Source organism: Heterocephalus glaber, unplaced genomic scaffold, assembly GCF_053883595.1.
Source record: "Heterocephalus glaber isolate CG9 unplaced genomic scaffold, H.glaber_assembly_v1.0 deba00001542, whole genome shotgun sequence".
NCBI lineage: Eukaryota > Metazoa > Chordata > Mammalia > Rodentia > Bathyergidae > Heterocephalus > Heterocephalus glaber.
The window spans coordinates 129,869-148,919 of record NW_028258335.1 but is presented as its reverse complement, the minus strand read 5'-3'; the positions used below and the strand labels follow the sequence as shown (position 1 = coordinate 148,919).

The 19,051-nt window shown below is 40.6% G+C and overlaps 1 protein-coding gene across 6 annotated transcripts in view; it reads right to left on the bottom strand.

The window, feature by feature from the left end:
- The window catches only part of Cdk7 (cyclin dependent kinase 7), a 67,602-nt gene that overhangs the window by 15,095 nt on the left and 33,456 nt on the right, over positions 1-19,051 (bottom strand). For 2 of the 6 annotated variants that reach the window (XM_087189488.1, XM_087189487.1), the window contains exons 7-11: positions 17,746-17,864; positions 15,875-15,974; positions 9,433-9,519; positions 7,188-7,337; positions 1,926-2,073 (exon numbers count right to left, since the gene is read on the bottom strand). In XM_087189488.1, the coding sequence (XP_087045614.1) occupies positions 1,926-2,073; positions 7,188-7,337; positions 9,433-9,519; positions 15,875-15,974; positions 17,746-17,864 (604 nt within the window). Of the gene's footprint in view, positions 1-1,365; positions 1,720-1,925; positions 2,074-7,187; positions 7,338-9,432; positions 9,520-15,874; positions 15,975-17,745; positions 17,865-19,051 lie in introns of those variants that run through there. The other 4 variants (XM_004872832.3, XM_004872833.3, XM_021250691.2 and 1 more) reach the window with 4 other exon arrangements.

Below are 19,051 nucleotides of genomic sequence, written 5' to 3'. Positions count from 1 at the left end.
GCGCCATCCTGCTACAGGGTCAAAATGTCAAAAGATCTTCCCTGTTCACAGCAGGACCAATGGCTTGTTCTAAAGATTAGTTGTCTGACACCTGGCAGAGTATTCCGCTGTGAGCAGAGCTCCTGTGGCTTGGCCGCTCTCAGTGATGTTCCCTCTCTGAAGTACAGGTTCCTGGCAGCTCCTGGAGGCTGCATACTCTCTAGTCCTGGTCATACACAGCTGGGACACTGCCACTTCTGTTTCACTCTTCAAGGGGCCTCACTGGCAGGGGACTCTGAAGTCTCATCCCAGTCAGCACCCTGAAAGTTGTACCTGGGACTCCCCAGTGCTGGACTTCGGGAGTCAGTACTTGCCCGTCTGATGATGTAACTTTCTTTTTGTACTCTTACTTTCTTCTGTGTAATCGTGTGTGTTAATCAACAGTTTATTAAACTTTGTTTTATTGTCCTTACCTTGGTGTTAGATGCTTTTGTTGTTCTCAAATCCAGACCTCTAAATTAAGCAGGTGCAACTGTAGTCTCGTTAAGGGTACACATGCCTGGCTCTATTTGTGTGTGTATGTGTGTGTGTTTTGAGACAGGGTCTCACTGTGTAGCCCAGGCTGGCCTTGAACTCACGGCAAGTCTCTTCCCTCAGCCTCCCAAGTGCTGGGATAACCAGTGTGTGCCACCAGACCTGGCTTCTGGCTCTATTTTTTTTTTTTTTTTTGGTACCAGGGATCAAACTCGGGACCTTGCGCTTCCCTGGCTCTATTTTTAATACCTTTGCTACTATAAATTTGTGACACAGTTTCAAAATAACTGATTTTTTATTTTTTACGGTACTAGGGACTGAAACCAAGGAATGTTAAGCTATATCCCGTGCCCTGTTCCTGCTTTGACAGTACTGGAGGGCCAGGGATTCAGCTCAGTGGTTCCACCACCTGCCTCACAAGCGCAAGGACCCAGGTTTGATCCCCAGTACCACAAAAAAAAAAAAAAAAAAAAGACAGTACTGGAGACTGAACCCAGGGTCTTTACACTGAGCTACATCTCAGGCTTTTTTTGAAATGTTTAGATAGGGCCTCACTAAGCCACCTAGGCTGACCTCATATTTGTGATTCTCCTGACTCAGCCTCCCTAGTACCTGGGATTATGAGAGTGCTCCACCATGTGTGGCTTGACAGTTTTTTTTTTTTTACGGTTTCTCTAATGTTTTTTTTTCTGAGCCAGGGTCTCATTATGTAGTTCAGGTTGGCCTTGAACTCACAGTGACCCTCCTGCCTCAGCCTCCCAAGTGCTGGGATTACAGACATGTGCCATCATGCCTGGCTCCTATGCATTTTCAATTTGACATTTCAGAGAAATAAATTTATCATTTCTCTAATCAGAAAAACTAGAATTAAATTTATTTTAAAATACATTTAACAAAAATATTCCATAGTTTTACATATTTTACATCTGTAGAATATTTACAAATTCACTTCCACAGCATTTACTTAATGTTTACTGTTCTTTCCATTATTTGCCTTTTGGCCTATTTCCTTCAGTAGTACAATACTGTCCAGTGTCCTCTGTAACTAAAAAATGAGCTTCTTGGGCAGTCCTCCTAGAAAGCAAGACCAAAGACAAGGTTGGTTGTTCACGATTAGCTTAAGAGTGACTGTAGCAGTCACTGCAGCCCAACTTCACTACTTTCCTTCCTGGTGCTGACATTCCGCATGCAGTGTGCACAGGGAGTCTGTGAGGGGAAGAAGGTGCTCACAACTCTGAGAAGCATTCTCAATGGAAGCCAACAATAGCACATTCTACCCACTTCATGCAATTTACACTTATAAAAAGTAAAGAGCCCACGAGCTGTATTTTTTAGCTACCTTTCCGTCATAAGCCATATATGAGCTATTTGAAGCTCTCTGAAATAATTTCTTTTAAAAATGGGGGTTTTACCTTGTTCCAAGGCCTCTGTTCTTTTCCGTTTTGCTGCCATGGCTGGGTTTGCCTGCTCCTTTAAGGCTTCCACTGGACAGTTCGGTCTGGGCAGCTGACACCCAGGTGCTGGCCCTGGCCGATTACTGAAGTATGGAGTTTTTAATGCCTTTTCAAAGAAAAGATATCAAAACAAGGTTTTCACTGAGTATCTTGGACTGTGTAGGAAAACCTAGCCTCAGAAATTGTTGGGAACATCCAAAACACTATGTGATCACCCCACTCCCCAAAGCAAAACTGACATCAAATACTTGGGCATGCAAATTACTCCAAATAAACATCCTGCATGGATAATCCCACTACTGTAAGAAAGGAAACTCCCTCCTACTATTTCCACAGCTGAATGGCTGTCTGTACTCATGAAGGACTATCCTTGGTAAGATGTCGTACACATTGGTTCTCTAAACTTTATGAGGTCTATAGTTCAAAACGCAAACAGATGGGGCCAGGGATTTAGCTCAGTGGTACCACGGCTGCCCTGCAAGCCCAAGACCCTGAGTTTGATCCCAGTACCAAACAAAAACAACAACAACAACAAAAAAACACAAACAGAAAAACTTGCTTCAAAAGAACTTGTAAGTTTGTTGCAACATCCAAATATATTCAAAGGATAAAATCATATAAATTCCTAAAAATGAGTCTCTTTAAAAAGAGGTGATAGGTTAGAAACAAAGGACTACAACGGGCTGGGGATGTAGCTCAGTGGTTCCGCCGCCTGCCTCGCAAGTGCAAGGATCCAAGTTCGATCCCTGGTACCAAAAAAAAAAAAAAAAAATTCTAGAAACAAAGGATTACAATCCAACAATCAATCTACTACAAATGGATAGAAATTTTATTCAGCAAAGATTGTCCAAGTTATTCCTATTGATTGCCAGTCCAGTGTTCTATATTTTCTTTACTTGGGTCCAAAATTCCAATAAAAGCAGTTTCATCCTAAATGACAAGTTTGTCATCATCATACCTATCACTTGTCTATGCACACACAGCAGAGTACTGTCCAAAAGCCTCAAGAATTATTTCCTTTAGGAAAATCCTTTGAAAAAAAAGGTCTGCACAGGGCTGGGGATTTAGCTCAGTGGTGCCGGTGCCTGCCTTGCAAGTGCAAAGTCCCGAGTTTGATCCCCAGGACCAAGAAAAAAAATGTTGCCAAGCTGTGGGTGTAGCTCAGTGAAACAGTGTGCACTTATCATGTGTAGCTCAAATCCTGGGACAGAAAAAGAATTCTATCAAAACAAAACCCAATATAACAAAGATACTCCCACAATATGTTACTGCAACTAGTATTAGTTTTAAGTTATACTACTAATGAAAACAACTTGCTAGATAATTTTATGTAGCTCTTCTCATGATGTAAATATGTATGTGTGAAAAGGTTAGTTACAATAAAAACTTTTTTTGGTACTGGGGATCGAACTCAAGACTTTGCACTTGCGAGGTAGGCAGCAGCACCACCACTGAGCTAAATCCCCGGCCTAAGGTTGGAATAAATTTACAATATTTGTTTGAATTTAGAAAAGTAATTCTAATTGTGAAATATCCAACATGTGCTTACTAATATTCTATGTACTGCTGAGAAGGGAAGGCTTATTTTTTTTTTTTTTTTTTCGGTACCGGGGATCGAACTCGGAACTTTGTGCTTGCAAGGCAGGCAACAGCACCACTGAGCTAAATCTCCAGCCCTTATTTATAAAATTAAAGGCAGTAAACAATAATTTGGTAGTCAGCAAAAAACCAAAAAAAAGAGAGAGAATTGCCAGGCATGGTGGCACATGCCTGTAATTGCAGCACTTGAGAGGCTGAGGCAGGAGGATCACTGTGAGTTCAAGGCCAGCCTAGGCTACACAGTGAGTGCAAGGCCAGCCTGAATTACATAGCAAGACCCTGTCTCAAAAAAGAGTAATAATAATACTTTGGTAGTTAGTAACAAACCTCAGGCGGGCAGGGGGTCTACTCTGCATTCTTGATATCTTATGCACTGATGTATTTTGTTAGATATAAAGACCTGTAATGCAGGAGACCAGCTTGAAACCAAATTGAGTAGGCTTTAAAATATTATTGAATTGGGTTATAATCTGGCTATTAATTAAAGTTATGAGTCTATCCTAGGCCCACGTGACTTGCTAGAGGACCCTTTGGCTGGCATACAGAAAAAGAATTCCCTTTGCCAACGGTCACAGTTGAGATCTCAATGACTGGTGACCTTGTGACATCTCCAAAAGCAAAATAACAGTGGGCCAGGGATTTAGCTCAGTGGTTTCGTTGCCTGCTGTGCAAGCGCAAGGACCGGAGTTCAATCCCCGGTACCAAAAAAAAAAAACAAAACAAAACACTGCAGTTGGGGAATTATGACTCCTGTGCAGCCATTCTCCCAGATCAAATGCTACTAAAGATAACTATGACTTGTCCTTCACAAGAATGCATTGTTCCTCCCCTTTTTACAAGCTTGGCTCATCAGTGTCTTAGTCCTGCTGCTCCTTACAGACCTTTACGCCCCCCGTTATGTTGTGTGATCCATACATACTAACGTGTCCAGAGCTCATGGTTTTAGCCAGAAAGAGCTAAGATCAAGTCCCGGCCTCACAAATAATAAACAATCGCTTGTTCTTTATCTATTATTCTTTCATCCTCTGCTGTACCCTCATTCAGGCAGTTGGGCAGCCCCTGACACTGTGACTTTATTTTTCGTTTTCTTTTTTTTAATGGTACTAGAGAATGAACTCAGGGTACTCTACCACTGACCTACATCCTCAGCTCTTTATAAAATTGAGACAGGGTCTATGTTGCCCAGAGTGGCCTTGAACTAGTGATTCTCCTGCCTCGGCCTTCCAAATAGCTGCGATTGCAGGGATGTGCCCTGGAGCCCAGCAGCACTATATCTTCAATACAATGGTCTTCTCCTTTCTGAGGTCAAGGCATTGTACTGTTTACATGACTGGACTCTCTGTTCCTGTTAAGTGTTTATGACTAACGTTTTTGGTGTCCTGGTTTCTAAATAATTTCCCCCACCTGTTTTCATTAGTGCATGTTGGTTATACAGCTTAATTGGTTTCATTTTGGCAGATTTGTACAAGTACATAATGTACTTTAATCACTCCTCATTACCCCCCTCACCCAACTGACCCCCCTAGTTTCACATTTTTAGGGGGGTCAAATGTATAACGCCTTTTGATCATTATCATGCCCCATATTCCCCTCTTACATCCTTCGTCCCCACTTCTTCCACTTGTCTAATCAGTCTCCCCACTTTCCTGTCCTCTGTCTTAGATTCCACATATTAGGAAGACTATGGGGCTGGGGATTTAGCCCAGTGGTGCCGCTGCCTGCCCCGCAAGCAAAAGGACCCGAGTTCGATCCCCGGTACCAAAAAAAAAAAAAAAAAGCAAGACTATGCAATAAATTTGGGGGAAGAGTTGGGGATTGAACCAGGACCTCCTGCATGCCAGGCAAGCACTCTACCAATGAACTACATCCCCAGCCCTTCTTCTTCTTTTTCTTTTTTTTGCTACCGGGGATTGAACTCGGGTCGGCAAAACCACTGACCTAAATCCCCGGCCCCAATATCCCCAGCCCAATTACAGATTTGATAAAAGCATTTTCATTGTTTTAAGGGCTGGGGATGTAGTTCAATGGTAGACTGTATTCCTAGCACCACAGGCGAGGATCTGGGTTCAATCCTCAGCCCTACAAACATAAAAAACAAAACAAACAAATAAACCATAGGTCTTATATTTTTGGATTGCATAACTGCATTCATTCATTCATTCATTCATTCATTCATTTATATCTTTTCTCTCCCTTCTTTTAGGGGTAGATATTGCTGGTATTCCAAATTCTTCAGTTTGATTCTTTTCTTCTGTGTGTTTTTTGGGGGAGTACTAGGAATTGAACCCAGGACCTTTTCAATGAGCTACATGCCTAGTCTCACCCCTCCTTACTTATTTACTTATTTATTGTTTTTTTGAGATAGGGTCTCACTATCTAGTTCAGGTTTGATCTTGAACTTGCTATGCTGTCCAGGCGGGTCTCAAATTCACAGCGATCCTCCTGTCTCACCCTTCAGAGTGCTGGGGTTATAGACGTGCACCACCATGCCTGGCGATTTTTGAGACAAGGTCTTACTAAATTGCCGAAACATGATCTTCCTGACTTCTTTGAAATAACTGTCAGCTTTTTATGTATTACTTAGATGGGGGGGGGGGGGCGGTGCTGGGAATTGAAGGCAGGGTCTTTGCACTAAGCTATATCCTAGTACCTTTTATTTTTTAATTTTGAAACAGAGTCTCCCTAAGTTGCTAAATTGCTCAGCTGTGGCTGAATATGTAATCTTCCTGCCTCAGCACCCCCAGACTGCTGGGATTATAGGTATGCATCACCATGCCTGGCTAGAGTATCTTTCCATTTCTTATAAGCATACAATTTTATCTTACATTACCATTTCCTGACTGACAATGACTAGTATGCATACCTGGATTACAATTTATGGGAAATGGGGAAACCTAAACAAACCACTTTGACTATTAGGCTTGCCACAAAATTTAAATTAATACATAAGAGTTCAACAACAACATATGCCATGCTAGTTTTTTTTCTTTGCTTTTGTTTTTTGAGATAGGGTCTCACTATGTAGTCCAAACTGGCCTTGAACTCACTATGTATCCTAAACTGGCCTCAAACTCCTGGTCATTCTCCTGCCTCACCCTCCCCAGTGCTGGTATTACAGGCGTGCACCACCATACCTGGCTTTTTTTGAGGGGGGCGGGGATTGAGCCAGAGTCTCACAATGTAATTCAGTTACTTAACAAATACAAAAACCTTGTTTTTTAGCTCTGTAGGTAAAATACTTGAAAGGCAAATTATACGTGGTTCACACTTATAATCCCAGCACTTGAGATTGACAAAGGAGAACTGCAGGTTTAAGGCCAGCCTTTACTACATAATGAGACCGTCTCAGAAAGAAAGAAAGAAAAAAGCCAATTATAAGAAATAGGTGTATATATGTTCCTAAGCAAGTATAAATTCTCCTATAATTGTAAATGCATAATATAATTTAATACCAGCCTGGATAGTGTTTATAGCTTAGAGAAAAGACACAAAAGTTACTATTATTTTAAAAAAAGTCTTTCTGGTATTTAATGTTAGGTAATTTTATAAAATTCAATTTTTATTTTATAATGCTACTGTTAAAATTTTATGTCTCCCAATAAAAAATGATTTGTTAAATACCTGTGTGGCTGTAATTCGAGTACATGGATTAAATAAGAATAAGCCTTGTATGAGATCTAGCAAGTCGTCTCCTGCTGCACTGAAGATGTGCTGCAATGGGATCCCAGGGAAACTCTTGAATGTCACATAATCTGGTAGACTACACATGTCCTGTAAAAATATTTTTATAATTCAAATTTGAGTAAAGGACTGAAAGGCATATCAGTGAAATAAAGAAGTAAAATTCAAGGCCAGGGATTTAGCTCAGGGGTTCTGCTGCCTGCCCGGCAAGCACAAGGACCTGAGTTCAATTCCCAGTACCAAAAACAACAACAACAACAACAAAAGAAGTAAAATTCATATTTGCAAATAATAAATAGAAAGTCTAAAGAAATCTATAAAAAACCTCTAGAACTAGTGAATAATACAAGGTGCAGGATAGACGATAAATATAAAAAAACCCAGCTGGGGATTTAGCTCAGTGGTTCTGCTGCCTGGCTTGCAAGCGCGACGATCCAAGTTCGATCCCCGGTACCAAAAAAATAAATAAATAAAATAAAAGAATAGAATTAAAAAAAAAAAAAATATATATATATATATAAAAACCCAATCATAGTTCTATATACTAACAGTGAACATGTAGACACAAATTTAAAACATAAAATACCATTTACAATCACATAAAAGATGAGATAGATAAAAAAAATCTAACAATATGTACAGTCTCGTGTGTTGAGAAAGCTACACATTGCTGATGAAATAAAAGATCTAAATAAAACAGTAAGAAATCTCATTCTTAAGCATTCGAAGATTCAATATAGTAAGAATTTTTATTCTCAAATTGAAACAGGGCTCAAACTTGTGATCTGCTTGCATTCAGCTTCCTAGAGTGCTGGGAAGGAGGCAAGCACCACCCTGCTACAAGTTGTTTAATTTTATTTTAGGAATGAGTGAGAGTGTATTACTGAACTGTAATGTAAAATTTAGCAATTTAAGCTGGGTGTGGAGGTACATGCCTGTAACTCAGCACTTGCGAGCCTGAAACAGAAAGATCCAGAGTTTGAGGTAAGCTTAGGCTACATAGTGAGTTCCAGGCCAGCCTGGTCTACATAGTAAGATTCTGCCTCAAAAAGCCAGTATGTATGTATGTACGTGCATATGTATTTACTGGTTTCTTGAGACAGGGTCTCACTTTGTAGTTCAAGCTGGCCCTGAACTCATTATGTAGCCCAGGCTGGCCTCAAACTTGCAGTGATCCTCCTGCCTCAGACTCCCAAGTGCTGGGATTACAGGTGTGTGCCACCACACCCTCAAAAAGGCAAAGTTTAAAAACTTAAATTGCTATCAATTTTACCAGTTTCAATATATCTTTTTCTTTCCCTGAGGGAAAGAAAACTTGTTGCCCAGGATGGCCTTGAACACCCAGGTTCAAGCAATTCTCTTGCCACAGCCAGCCCTTACTACAGCTGGGATGTAAGCCCATACCACTGTGTCTAGCTTCTGTCCCTTTCGGAGACAATGTCATGGAATAAAATAATCATACTACTGAAACATCAACTGTGTTAATGATAAAATACCTACATCCATCAAGAAGACATTACTTAACCATGCAATATCCTAAAAAAGAGTATTTATGCAGCTACTGAAAAGATTGGTGATATATATTCATATTCAGCAAAAAGAGCTACTTTAGTTGAAAAACAAAATACTACAGTGTGATTCCTTTTTGTCCTTTATGTTGGTGCTGGGATTAAACCCAGGGACTCATGCATAGGATAGGTACACATTCCACCAATAAATTCTATTCCTAGCCCCCAAATTTTGTTACATAATGAAAGAAAGAACATGCAACTCTGTTATGAGGTTTGTGTTTATGAATGTACACTCATAGCTCAGCTTTACACCAAACTATTAACACTGATTATCCCTGGAAAGAAATATTATTGGAGTAAGTGAAGGGCTGTAGGGATGGCATGTCATAACTTTTTCCTTCATTTACTCTTTATCATTTGAAATCCTATAAATAGGATACATTATTAGTAAACTGAGACAATAAAGACATTTTTTTAGTAGCCACATGACAGCACTATAGAAAGCCTATGTACAGGGCAGGGGATTTAGCTCGGTGGTTTCGCCGCCTGCTGCGCAAGTGCAAGGACCCGAGTTCAATCCCTGGTACCAAAAACAAACAAAAAAAGAAAGCCTATGTACAAATGAGTAACTTTACCAAATCCTAGTATTTCAAAGAAAACACATGGAAACTCACAGGCCACTGCTCCTCAGTTGGTGTGCCCAAAGTTTCAAATATTCTTGTAAGTTGATCAAGATCTGAGTCTCCTGGCAAAAAAGGAACCTGGGGTTAAAAAAAAAAAAAAGACGAGACACTGAAATATGGTTTGTGATAGTTATACAGATTAACTATCTATCTACCTACCTACCTACCTATGAGACAGGATTTCTCTATGTAGTCCAAGCTGGCCTCAAACTCCTGGCGATCCTCCTGGTTTAGCTTCCCAAGTGCTGGGATTACAGGCATGAGCCACCACACCCAACATAAATTATAAATTTAATAAAATAACTGAAAAACCGTTAGAAATAAAGTAAGCACTACTTACTTTATTCACTTCTTCTTATTTCACTCTAAGAATCTCTAATAGGGCTGGGGATTTAACTTAGTGGTTCTGGTGCCTGCCTTGCAAGCGCAAGGTCCCGAGTTCGATCCCTGGTACCCCCCCCCCCAAATCTCTAATAAAATCTCACCATGTAACAGGCACTGGGGTAGAGCTTAGAGAATAAGATAGTCCCTGCTCTCCTCTGAGGTAAGGTGGTAAACACGACATAAAAACACAAGATTCATAATCTGACAGCTCAGCATCCTATCCCACAGAGGAATAGCACCTAGACACTCAGGATGGTCAGGAAAAGCTTCCTAGAGGAAGTGGCAACAAAAGGTGAAGGATGCATAGGAGTTCCTGTACTCAGAAGAGCCCAAGATGGAAGAAGAGAATCATTCCAGGGAAGGTACCAAGGCTGGGAAGGAAGAGAATACACCAATAATCCAATCTCACTGAAATAATTTCTTGGCAAATTCTTTGCTTAAAGAGGTGTACTGGGGGCTGGGGGTGTAGCTCAGTGGCGCTGCACCTGCCTGGCAAGCGCAAAGTCCTGAGTTCAATTCCTGTACCGAAAGAGAGAAAGGAGAAAGAGAGAAAGAGAGAAAGAAAGAGGAAAGAAAGAAAGAAAGGAAGGAAGGAAGGAAGGAAGGAAGGAAGGAAGGAGAGAGAGAGAGAGAGAGAAAGAAAGAAAGAAAGAAAGAAAGAAAGAAAGAAAGAAAGAAAGAAAGAAAGAAAGAGAGAAAGAAAGAAAGAAAGAAGGAAGTGTACTGGGACATGCTAAATAAGATGCTATTTAATAATCACAAGTTAAAAATTACAAGTGATAAATGATCAACATCTTTGCTATTCATAGACATTATTTTCCAATTCATTTTTCTCAGGTATCTATATAAACAAATGGAAAAGAAAAAAGGCTTTATTCTCAATATAATGGTCTTGAGTGCTTCTAAGGGATTTAACAAATGTTTATAGATTCATTGGGCAGACATGATATTAAGAACCAGGTCTCTAACATTTTTGTTCTCATGGACTCCTTCCAGCAAAACTAGGTAAAAACAGCTGGGGATTTAGCTCAGTGGTTCCACTGCCTGCCTTGCAAGCACAAGGTCCTGAGTTTGATCCCTGGTACCAAAAAAAGAGAACACACAAAAAAACTAGGTAAAAATATCCTTCATGCCAGTTATCAATTTATTGCTTTTCTTTTTTGTTGTTTTTTTGTTTTGTTTTGATTTTTAAATTTTTTTATTGATAAATTTAATTTTATTTTATCCCATTATCCCCCTCAAACCCCCTTTGTTTTGGTTTTTTTGAGATAGGGTCTTGCTATGAAGTTCAGGCTGCCCTTGAACTTACTGTGTAGCCCAGGCTGGCCTCAAATTCACGTGATCCTGACTAAGCCTCCCGAGTGCTGGGATCACAGGTGTGCACCACCACTCCCAAAATTCATTGCTTTTCAATTGTAAATTCACCTTCTGCTTTCTCTGCAACAATGGATCTGGGCCCTTTATTTTTTAAATTTTTGGGGGGGGGGGGCTTTAAATACTTTTCACTGTAGGCACTGAAGCTTTGTCAGCAGAGGATCCTAGGGACACAGTACAGGAAGAAAGTGTTTTGCTTCCTGGTTGTTTGGTTGTTTGTCTGACACTGCAGCACCCTCAGGTTCTCTAGTGCCAGGCCTCCACAGCATGCAGAACAGGTAGCTCCCCCAGTGCTCAGCTCCCCAGTGTGGGAGGCCAGCAGAGTCCCACGAAGAGTGACTCCAGAGGCACTTCTGTGGTAGGACTATTCCTGCAGACTTCCAGCACATTTCAGGAAGCAAATTTCTAGTAAGTTCTAGCAGTACAGATCCAGGGCAACTTTGCATCCAAATACATTTTAATCATCCATCCCCCTCATTAACCTGCGTTATGCCCCTCCCTCTTATTCCCTTTCTCATGTCTAATAATAGTTTCTTGTCTTTCATATCATCTTTTTTGTTTGGTTTTTGAGACAGGGTCTGGCTATATAGTCCAGGCTGGTCTCAAGCTCTTGGCAATCCTCTTACCTCTTCCTGAGTACTGGGACTCAGGCGTGCATCACCATGCCTAGCTTTTTTTAAGAGTCTGTACGTCAGGGAAACCATGTGATACTTGTCTTTCTGGGTCTTGTTTATTTTGTTTAATGTTCCATCCATTTTCCTGCACATGGCACAACTTCATCCTTCTATATGTCTGAATAATATGCCATTGTATATATACACCATATTTCCTTTATCCATTCATCAACTGATGGGCACCTAGGCTGGTTCCATATCTCAGCTTCTGTGAACTGTGCCACAATAAATGCGTGTATATACTAATTCTTTATATTAACTTCCCTGAATAGGGTGCTTTCTATTGTCTGATTGGACCTAGACTTACCATAAGGCCTCCTAAGAGAAGAATTCTGAAAAGTCTTAAATTATATTACAGGCTGAAGAACAGAAGGGACAAAAGAGCTAAGAGAAGGCCATTAGAACTCATAGATTAAGCTAAATCAACAGAGAAAAAGAAAAAACTCCTGGTGCTCCACATTCTTTTCCTTGGATGCTGAAGATCACCTATCAAGGCCAAACTGAACACTGCTATGGAACCAACCCAGAAGTAGCAAAATCTTCTCTGATCCCAGGATGCTGGCTGCTTGCATTATCCTGCACCTCTATCTGGAAATTACACAAAATTGCATTTTTATGTATATTAAATTTGCACAAGAAAATTAAAAGGATATTAAGCAACATTAAAGGCATTTTTAGGAATGCTCATGTTTTCTTTTTCTTTCTTTCGGTACCAGCGATCAAACTCAGGACCTTGCACTTGTGAGGCAGGCAGTGGCACCACTGAGCTAAATCCCCGGCCCTCATGTTTTTTTTATACACCAAAAGATTATCTTGCTCCCTATGGGATGCATGTATACTTACTTTACCGACAAAAGCAAACTGCGCAAACTTGCAATTTAGTCACATTTAAAATAGATATGGAGGGGCCGGGGATTTAGCTCAGTGGTTCCACCGCCTGCCTCGAAAGCGCAAGGTCCCGGTTCGATCCCTGGTACCAAAAGAAAAAAAAAAAGATATGGTTTTGTACGGTGTAAAAATTTACACTAGACCGAGCTGCTGAGCGAGGCTGTATCCCTGTGAAAGAGCACTTGCCTAGCATATACAAGGCCTTGGTTCCATCCCCAGCACAAGAAAAGCAAAAGTAAAAAAACACCACAAGCTACTAATGTGTGGGTTTAAGATCTTACTTTGAACAGACAACTTTAGAAGACAATTATGAGAAGCCAGGCGTGGTGCTGCACACCTGTAATCTCAGCATTTTGGGAGGCTGAGGCAGGAGGATCACTGTGAGGTCAAGGCCAGCCTGGGTTACACAGTGAGTTCAAGGCCAGCTTGAACTACATAGCGAGACCCTGTCTCAAAAAAAAAGACATTTATGAGAAAAACTGGGGAAAACAGAAGTATCAGACTAGGTATCTGATTAAGACACTGTTAAGGAATTAGTGTCTGGCTCTTCTCCTGGCCCTTCTCCTCCAGCCTCTCCTGCCCTGTCATAGGCAACTTCCTTTGTACTAAGGCTAAGACTCCAGATACACAAAATCATTCCCCACCGCCCCAAGCTTATCATAATCTACCAGTTCTGTTTGTTTCATAAACTTCGTTCTTTCTGGAGACCACCTGCTGATGAGGTCCTCTCACTGCTCCAATCTGGACTAACTGCCCTCCGCTGGATCCTCACGTATTTTCTCAGAACTTTCCTGCACTTTTAAACCCAGAATTTGATTTACCTCTTTGCTGTGTTGAATCCCATCTCTTGGATATGTCTTTCTCATTGTTTATTCTCATTTATAGCAAACCACATCTTTTAAGAAAGGAAGTGGAGGGGCCGGGGATTTAGCTCAGTGGTTCCAGCGCCTGCCTCACAAGCGCAAGGATCCAAGTTCGATCCCTGGTACCAAAAAAAAAAAAAAAAAAGAAAGAAAGAAAGGAAGTGGATATAATGGGGGGGGGGGGTGCATCCTAGGCAAGTGATCTACTAAGCTACATCCCCAGCCCCTTTCTAAATTTTAAGACAGGATCTTACTACATTGCCCAGACTGGCCTTGAATCTGTGAGCCTCCCATCCCAGCCTCCCAAGTGGCTGTGATTATACTACAAGAATGTGCCACCAGGCTCAGCTGGATGAAAATTTTAACAGGACAAACTATTTATTCTCATAGTTAATGAAAAATGTATAGGCACAGAATTCTAGGTTTGAAAATTATTTTCCTATGTGACATGAAGTTAAGTCTTCCACATTCCAATGCTACTACTAAGAAAGTTGGTGTCATCTTTTTTTTTGGTCCTGGGGCTTGAACCCTGCCATGCCATGACACAGCTTGGGTCCTACCAGAACAGATACTGTTCCCTCAATCTTAGATCTCCCAGCCTCCAGAACTGTGAGCTAAGTAAACCTCTTTTCTTCAGGAATTACCCAGTCTGTGGTGTTTAGTTATAGCAACAGAAGACAAACTTCAGATTGGTGGCCAGGGGCAGCTCCTTCAGCCACACAATCATGTAACAACAATAGACACTCTATACTGTTCTGCTATGTTGCTAATAAGCTATTATGTTCAGTAGGATGGGCACATTACATGTATTTTTTATTTTTGAAATTTTTTTGGAGACAGGGTCTCACTATGTGGTTCAGACTGGCCTTGAACTCACTATTGTAGCCCAAGCTGGCTTCGAATTTGTGGTGAGCCTCCTGTCTCAGCCTTCTGAATGTTGGGATTAAGGCATGCAACTGGCTATTTGTTTTACTCTTTATATCAACTTCACTATTTGTACAACAGAGATAATTAACTACACCTAACTCACAGGCTGGTGTGAAGATCACATGATAGTGTGAAATTGCAGCAATCCTTCTGCCTCAAGAATGCCAGAGTCCTGGGATTCTCCACTAATATACAGATGTGCACCACCATGCCAGGGCAGTCCTGTGTTCTTAAACATCTTTTTAGCTTCATGCCACTTTTCTCTTTGGTGTAAAGAATAAATCTTCTGGGCCAGGGATTTAGCTCAGTGGTTCTGCCACCTTCCTCAAAAACTCAAGGTCCTGAGTTCGATCCCCGGTACAAAAAAAAAAAAAAGAATAAATCTTCTATGTTTGAGGAAATAAAAAAGGCCCAGTCATGGTTTCTCATTTTGTAAACACATCCATCTTGAGGACAAGGTTAGCAGGGGGTTGTGTGTAAAAAGAAGGCTCTCCCTATGTTCTTTTGCCTTCACTGTTCAGAAGGGCCAGTCTTCCCAGAGAGCTAAACTTTATACCTACAGAAGTTTCCAAGGTAGTAACTGCAGAGAAGGTCAGGAAGGATTGCTTCTTGGCCTTTTGGCTAAGATCAAGTGGAGAAGGTCAGGCAGGGATACTGTATTCTATCAGCCAGAGAAAAATGTTATCATGCCACCATGTATGCTCTGTTTGAACAGAACTAAAATGATGGTCTCACATGTTCTAAAGTTCTACGAAGTGGCAGCTGCAGTGGTTAGTATTATGTAGTTCCGAAAAGGTACTTTTAACAGTTCCAAACAAAAATCTCCCAGGAGGATAAAAGTTCATTCTAACACATTTAGTTACTATACAGAGATACTGCCATACTACAGGTTAAGTCTATGTTCTGAAGTACACCTATAACAAAGCTCTTATCCTAAGTGGAGGTCTTATCTCAGATTAGCATTGATTAAAAGGTTGCACTTGGGGGAGGCTTTTTTTTTCAACATGGGAGTCTCACTATGTTACCCTGGGTAGCCTCAAACTTGCCATCTTCCTGCCTCAGCCTCCAAAGCAGCCGGAGTACAGGCATGCACCATGGTGTTTGAGGCTTTTTTTTTTTTGGTACCAGGGATCGAACTCGGATCCTTGCACTTGTCAGGCAGGTGGCGGAACCACTGAGTTGACTGTGGGTTTTTTGAAAGCTTGGCCCATTTGTAGGCTTTTTGTTGCAGGGATAATGAGAGAGAGATAATTCCTCCACAGATTCTGAGAACAAATAACTAACAACAGTTATTTGAAGTGTGCACATTAATGTAGGATTTACCCTTAGAAGCAACTCTGCTAATATACAGCCAACAGCCCACATGTCCACACCCACACCATACATCCTCGCTCCAAACAGTAACTCGGGTGCCCGGTACCATCTGAAAAATAAAAATGTTTGAGAATGGAATTATTAAAGCATTTTTAAGAGATGAACTATCCCTGCCTATTTTTAAAGCCAATCCCTCACCATGAGTACTAGACACCATACACTCTTGCTGGTTTTCAAGAATACTGGGGTTTTTTGGTACCAGGGATCGAACTCGGCACCTTGAGCTTGCAAGGCAGGTGCCCGAACCACTGAGCTAAATCCCTGGGCCCTAGTTTTCAAGAATATTACTCTTGGAATTCTCCCTTCTTTTTTCTGTCATTAATCTTCTGTTTTCTCTAGACCTTTCCCAACAATGTGCAAAAACATCATCACTTCTCCAGCTCTGAACTTCACTAGGCTACCTCTTCATTCTCTGGATAATGTGAAGAATTATCTGTTTTTCCTATGTCCAATATTTCCTCTCATCCTCTCTCCTCTTCATTCAGGCTTTCATCTCCACACTCCATCAAAACTGCTCGTCAGTCATAAATGATGTGCAGTTCTCACGGTCCTAATCTTTACTTGACCTTAGTAGCATTTGATTTGCAAGAAAATATAAGAAACTGGTAGATGAGAAAGTACTAGTACATAGTAACATGCATGTATATGGGTCCCTGTTTCTAAGAGTTCCTGAGCAATGGGCTTAATCTACCCAGCAATTACACTAACTACTCACACTCCCTGCTTTTTTTTTTGGTACCGTGGATCAAACTTGGGACCTTGCTCTTGTGAGACAGGCGGCGAAACCCATTCCCTACTGTTTATTAGGACTCAGGTGACAAATTCTCAGTAAGATTCACTTGGGCTGGGCATGGTGTCTCATGCCTATAATCCTGGTACCCAGGAGACAGAAGCAGGAGGGCTGCTGCAAATTTGAGGCCAGCCTGGGGTACATAGAGAGTTTGAGGCTAGCCTGAACTAATAGTGAGACCTAGTCTAAAAAAAAAAAAAAAGATTTGTTTGGAAGAGGTGACAAAATAATTTTTTTAATTAATAAATTTTATTTTATCTCATTTCTCCCCCCAACTTCCCTGACAAAATAATTTTATAAAGTAGAAAGTCTGAAAAAAATAAAAAAAGGTAGAAAGTCTGGGCTGGGGATTTAGCTCAGTGGTTCTAGTGCCTGCCTTGCAAGTGCAAGGTCCCAAGTTCGGTCCCCGGTACCAAAAACAAAAAAATACAAAGTCTGAAATCTTCCCAGACCCCGAGAAAAGTCTTAGAAAATAATAAATGCCATTCTGAGAAAAATTATAAAATTTATTTCCCCTATCATTTAATGTGATTTTGTTTTTATACATCAAAACATTAACAAAAACATAATTATTAATAATATAACAAATCAAATATCATTGCTTGGTGTAGCAAATTTTCATTTACACAGGAAGTTATAGAATCAGAACTGAATGATATAATAAACACAGGGCAAATAAATCAGGTGACTATGTAGAAGAAAGGCCGCTGAAGTTACAGCTTACCTAACTAAAATACAAAAGTACAAATTCCTCTCAAAAGTTACTAAGGAACTAGGGAGTTACCTTGGAGGTACAGCACCTGCCTAGCATGTATGAGGATGTGGGTTTGACTCTTCAGTACTGCAAAAAAGCTGTATGTTTTTTCCTTTGTAATAAAACACACATAATATAAAAAGGGCTATATTTTTAAGACGATGACAATAATGATTCCTACACACTGCCAAGATATATCAGAGAAGACAGCTGATACTCAGTTTGTGAGAAATGACCTGGACAACATCAGTTTTCAATCACTTAAGAGACTCTTACCTGGTTACAACCTGATGTGTATAAGCTCGACTAGGGCTCCCAAATGATTTGGCCAGGCCAAAATCTGCCAGTTTTAGAACTCCATTTTCATCCAATAACAAATTGTTTGGTTTCAGATCCTAGAGCAAACAAATAAGCAGGGTTGGGAAGAATATCATAGTGAAACATTTAATTGTCTTAACTCTAAACAGAAAATAGGTAACACTTGGGCTGGGGATTTAGCTCAGTGGTTCCAGCGCCTGCCTCGCAAGTGCAAGGTCCAGATTTAAATTCCCGGTACCAAAAAAAAAAAAAAAAAAAAAAAGAAAGAAAATAGATAACACTCAAAATTTAAACAACAGTCAATGCTTTTTAAAGAGATGCAAAATAAGATTGGTTATATTACATAGCAAGCGGTTAGGTAAGGTACTTAATTTCACTAAGATCCAATTTATGTACTGCATGAGGTTACCGTGGAGGTTAAATGTAATATTTTCTGTAAAGAACCTGGTATAATGACTGCCTCATAGTAAACACCCAATAAATCACTGCTACGATTCATTTAATAAAACTAAATGTGAACTTTAGAAAATAAAAGCATTATGAACTCAGAAAGGCTGAAGACCACATTCTTCAAAATCTATGCTTTTAAAATTTTTTTAATTTTTGGTACCGGGGATCGAGCTCGGGTCCTTGCACCTGCAAAGCAGGTGCCAGAACCACTAAGCTAAATCTCTGGCCTCAAAATCTATGTTAAAGAGCTATCAGCAATAACTTTGGGATGAGAACTACTTAGTCAAAAATTATGGATTTTTGGCTATGTATCCAAATAGGGTACCTAAGACCATCTACTTAGCCAAATTATCCTCCTTATTCCAAGAGTTACATGGTTCTGAAAATGATCAACTTCATAAATAAATTTTATAACTTCACAGAATTTTAGAGCTACTAAAAGTTTTTTTGGGGGGCGGGTACCAGGGATCGAACTCAGGACCTTGCACTTTTGAGGCAGGAAGCAGAACCAGCGAGCTAAATCCCGGGGCCCTAGAAATATTATTTTTAAATTTTCTCCCCCATCCTGCCAGTACCAGGGATTGAACTCAGGACCTTGCACTTCAGAGGCAGGTGCAGTGTCGCTGAGCTATGTCCTTGGCCCCTAGAAATATTATTTTTAAAGGTATAGTGGAGCCAGGCATGGTGGTGCACACCTGTAATCCCAACATTCTGGAGGTGGAGGCAGGGAGATCACCTGAGTTCAAGGCCAGCCTGGGCTACATAGTGAATTCAAGGCCAGCTGAAACTACATAGTGAGACCCTGTCTCGAAAG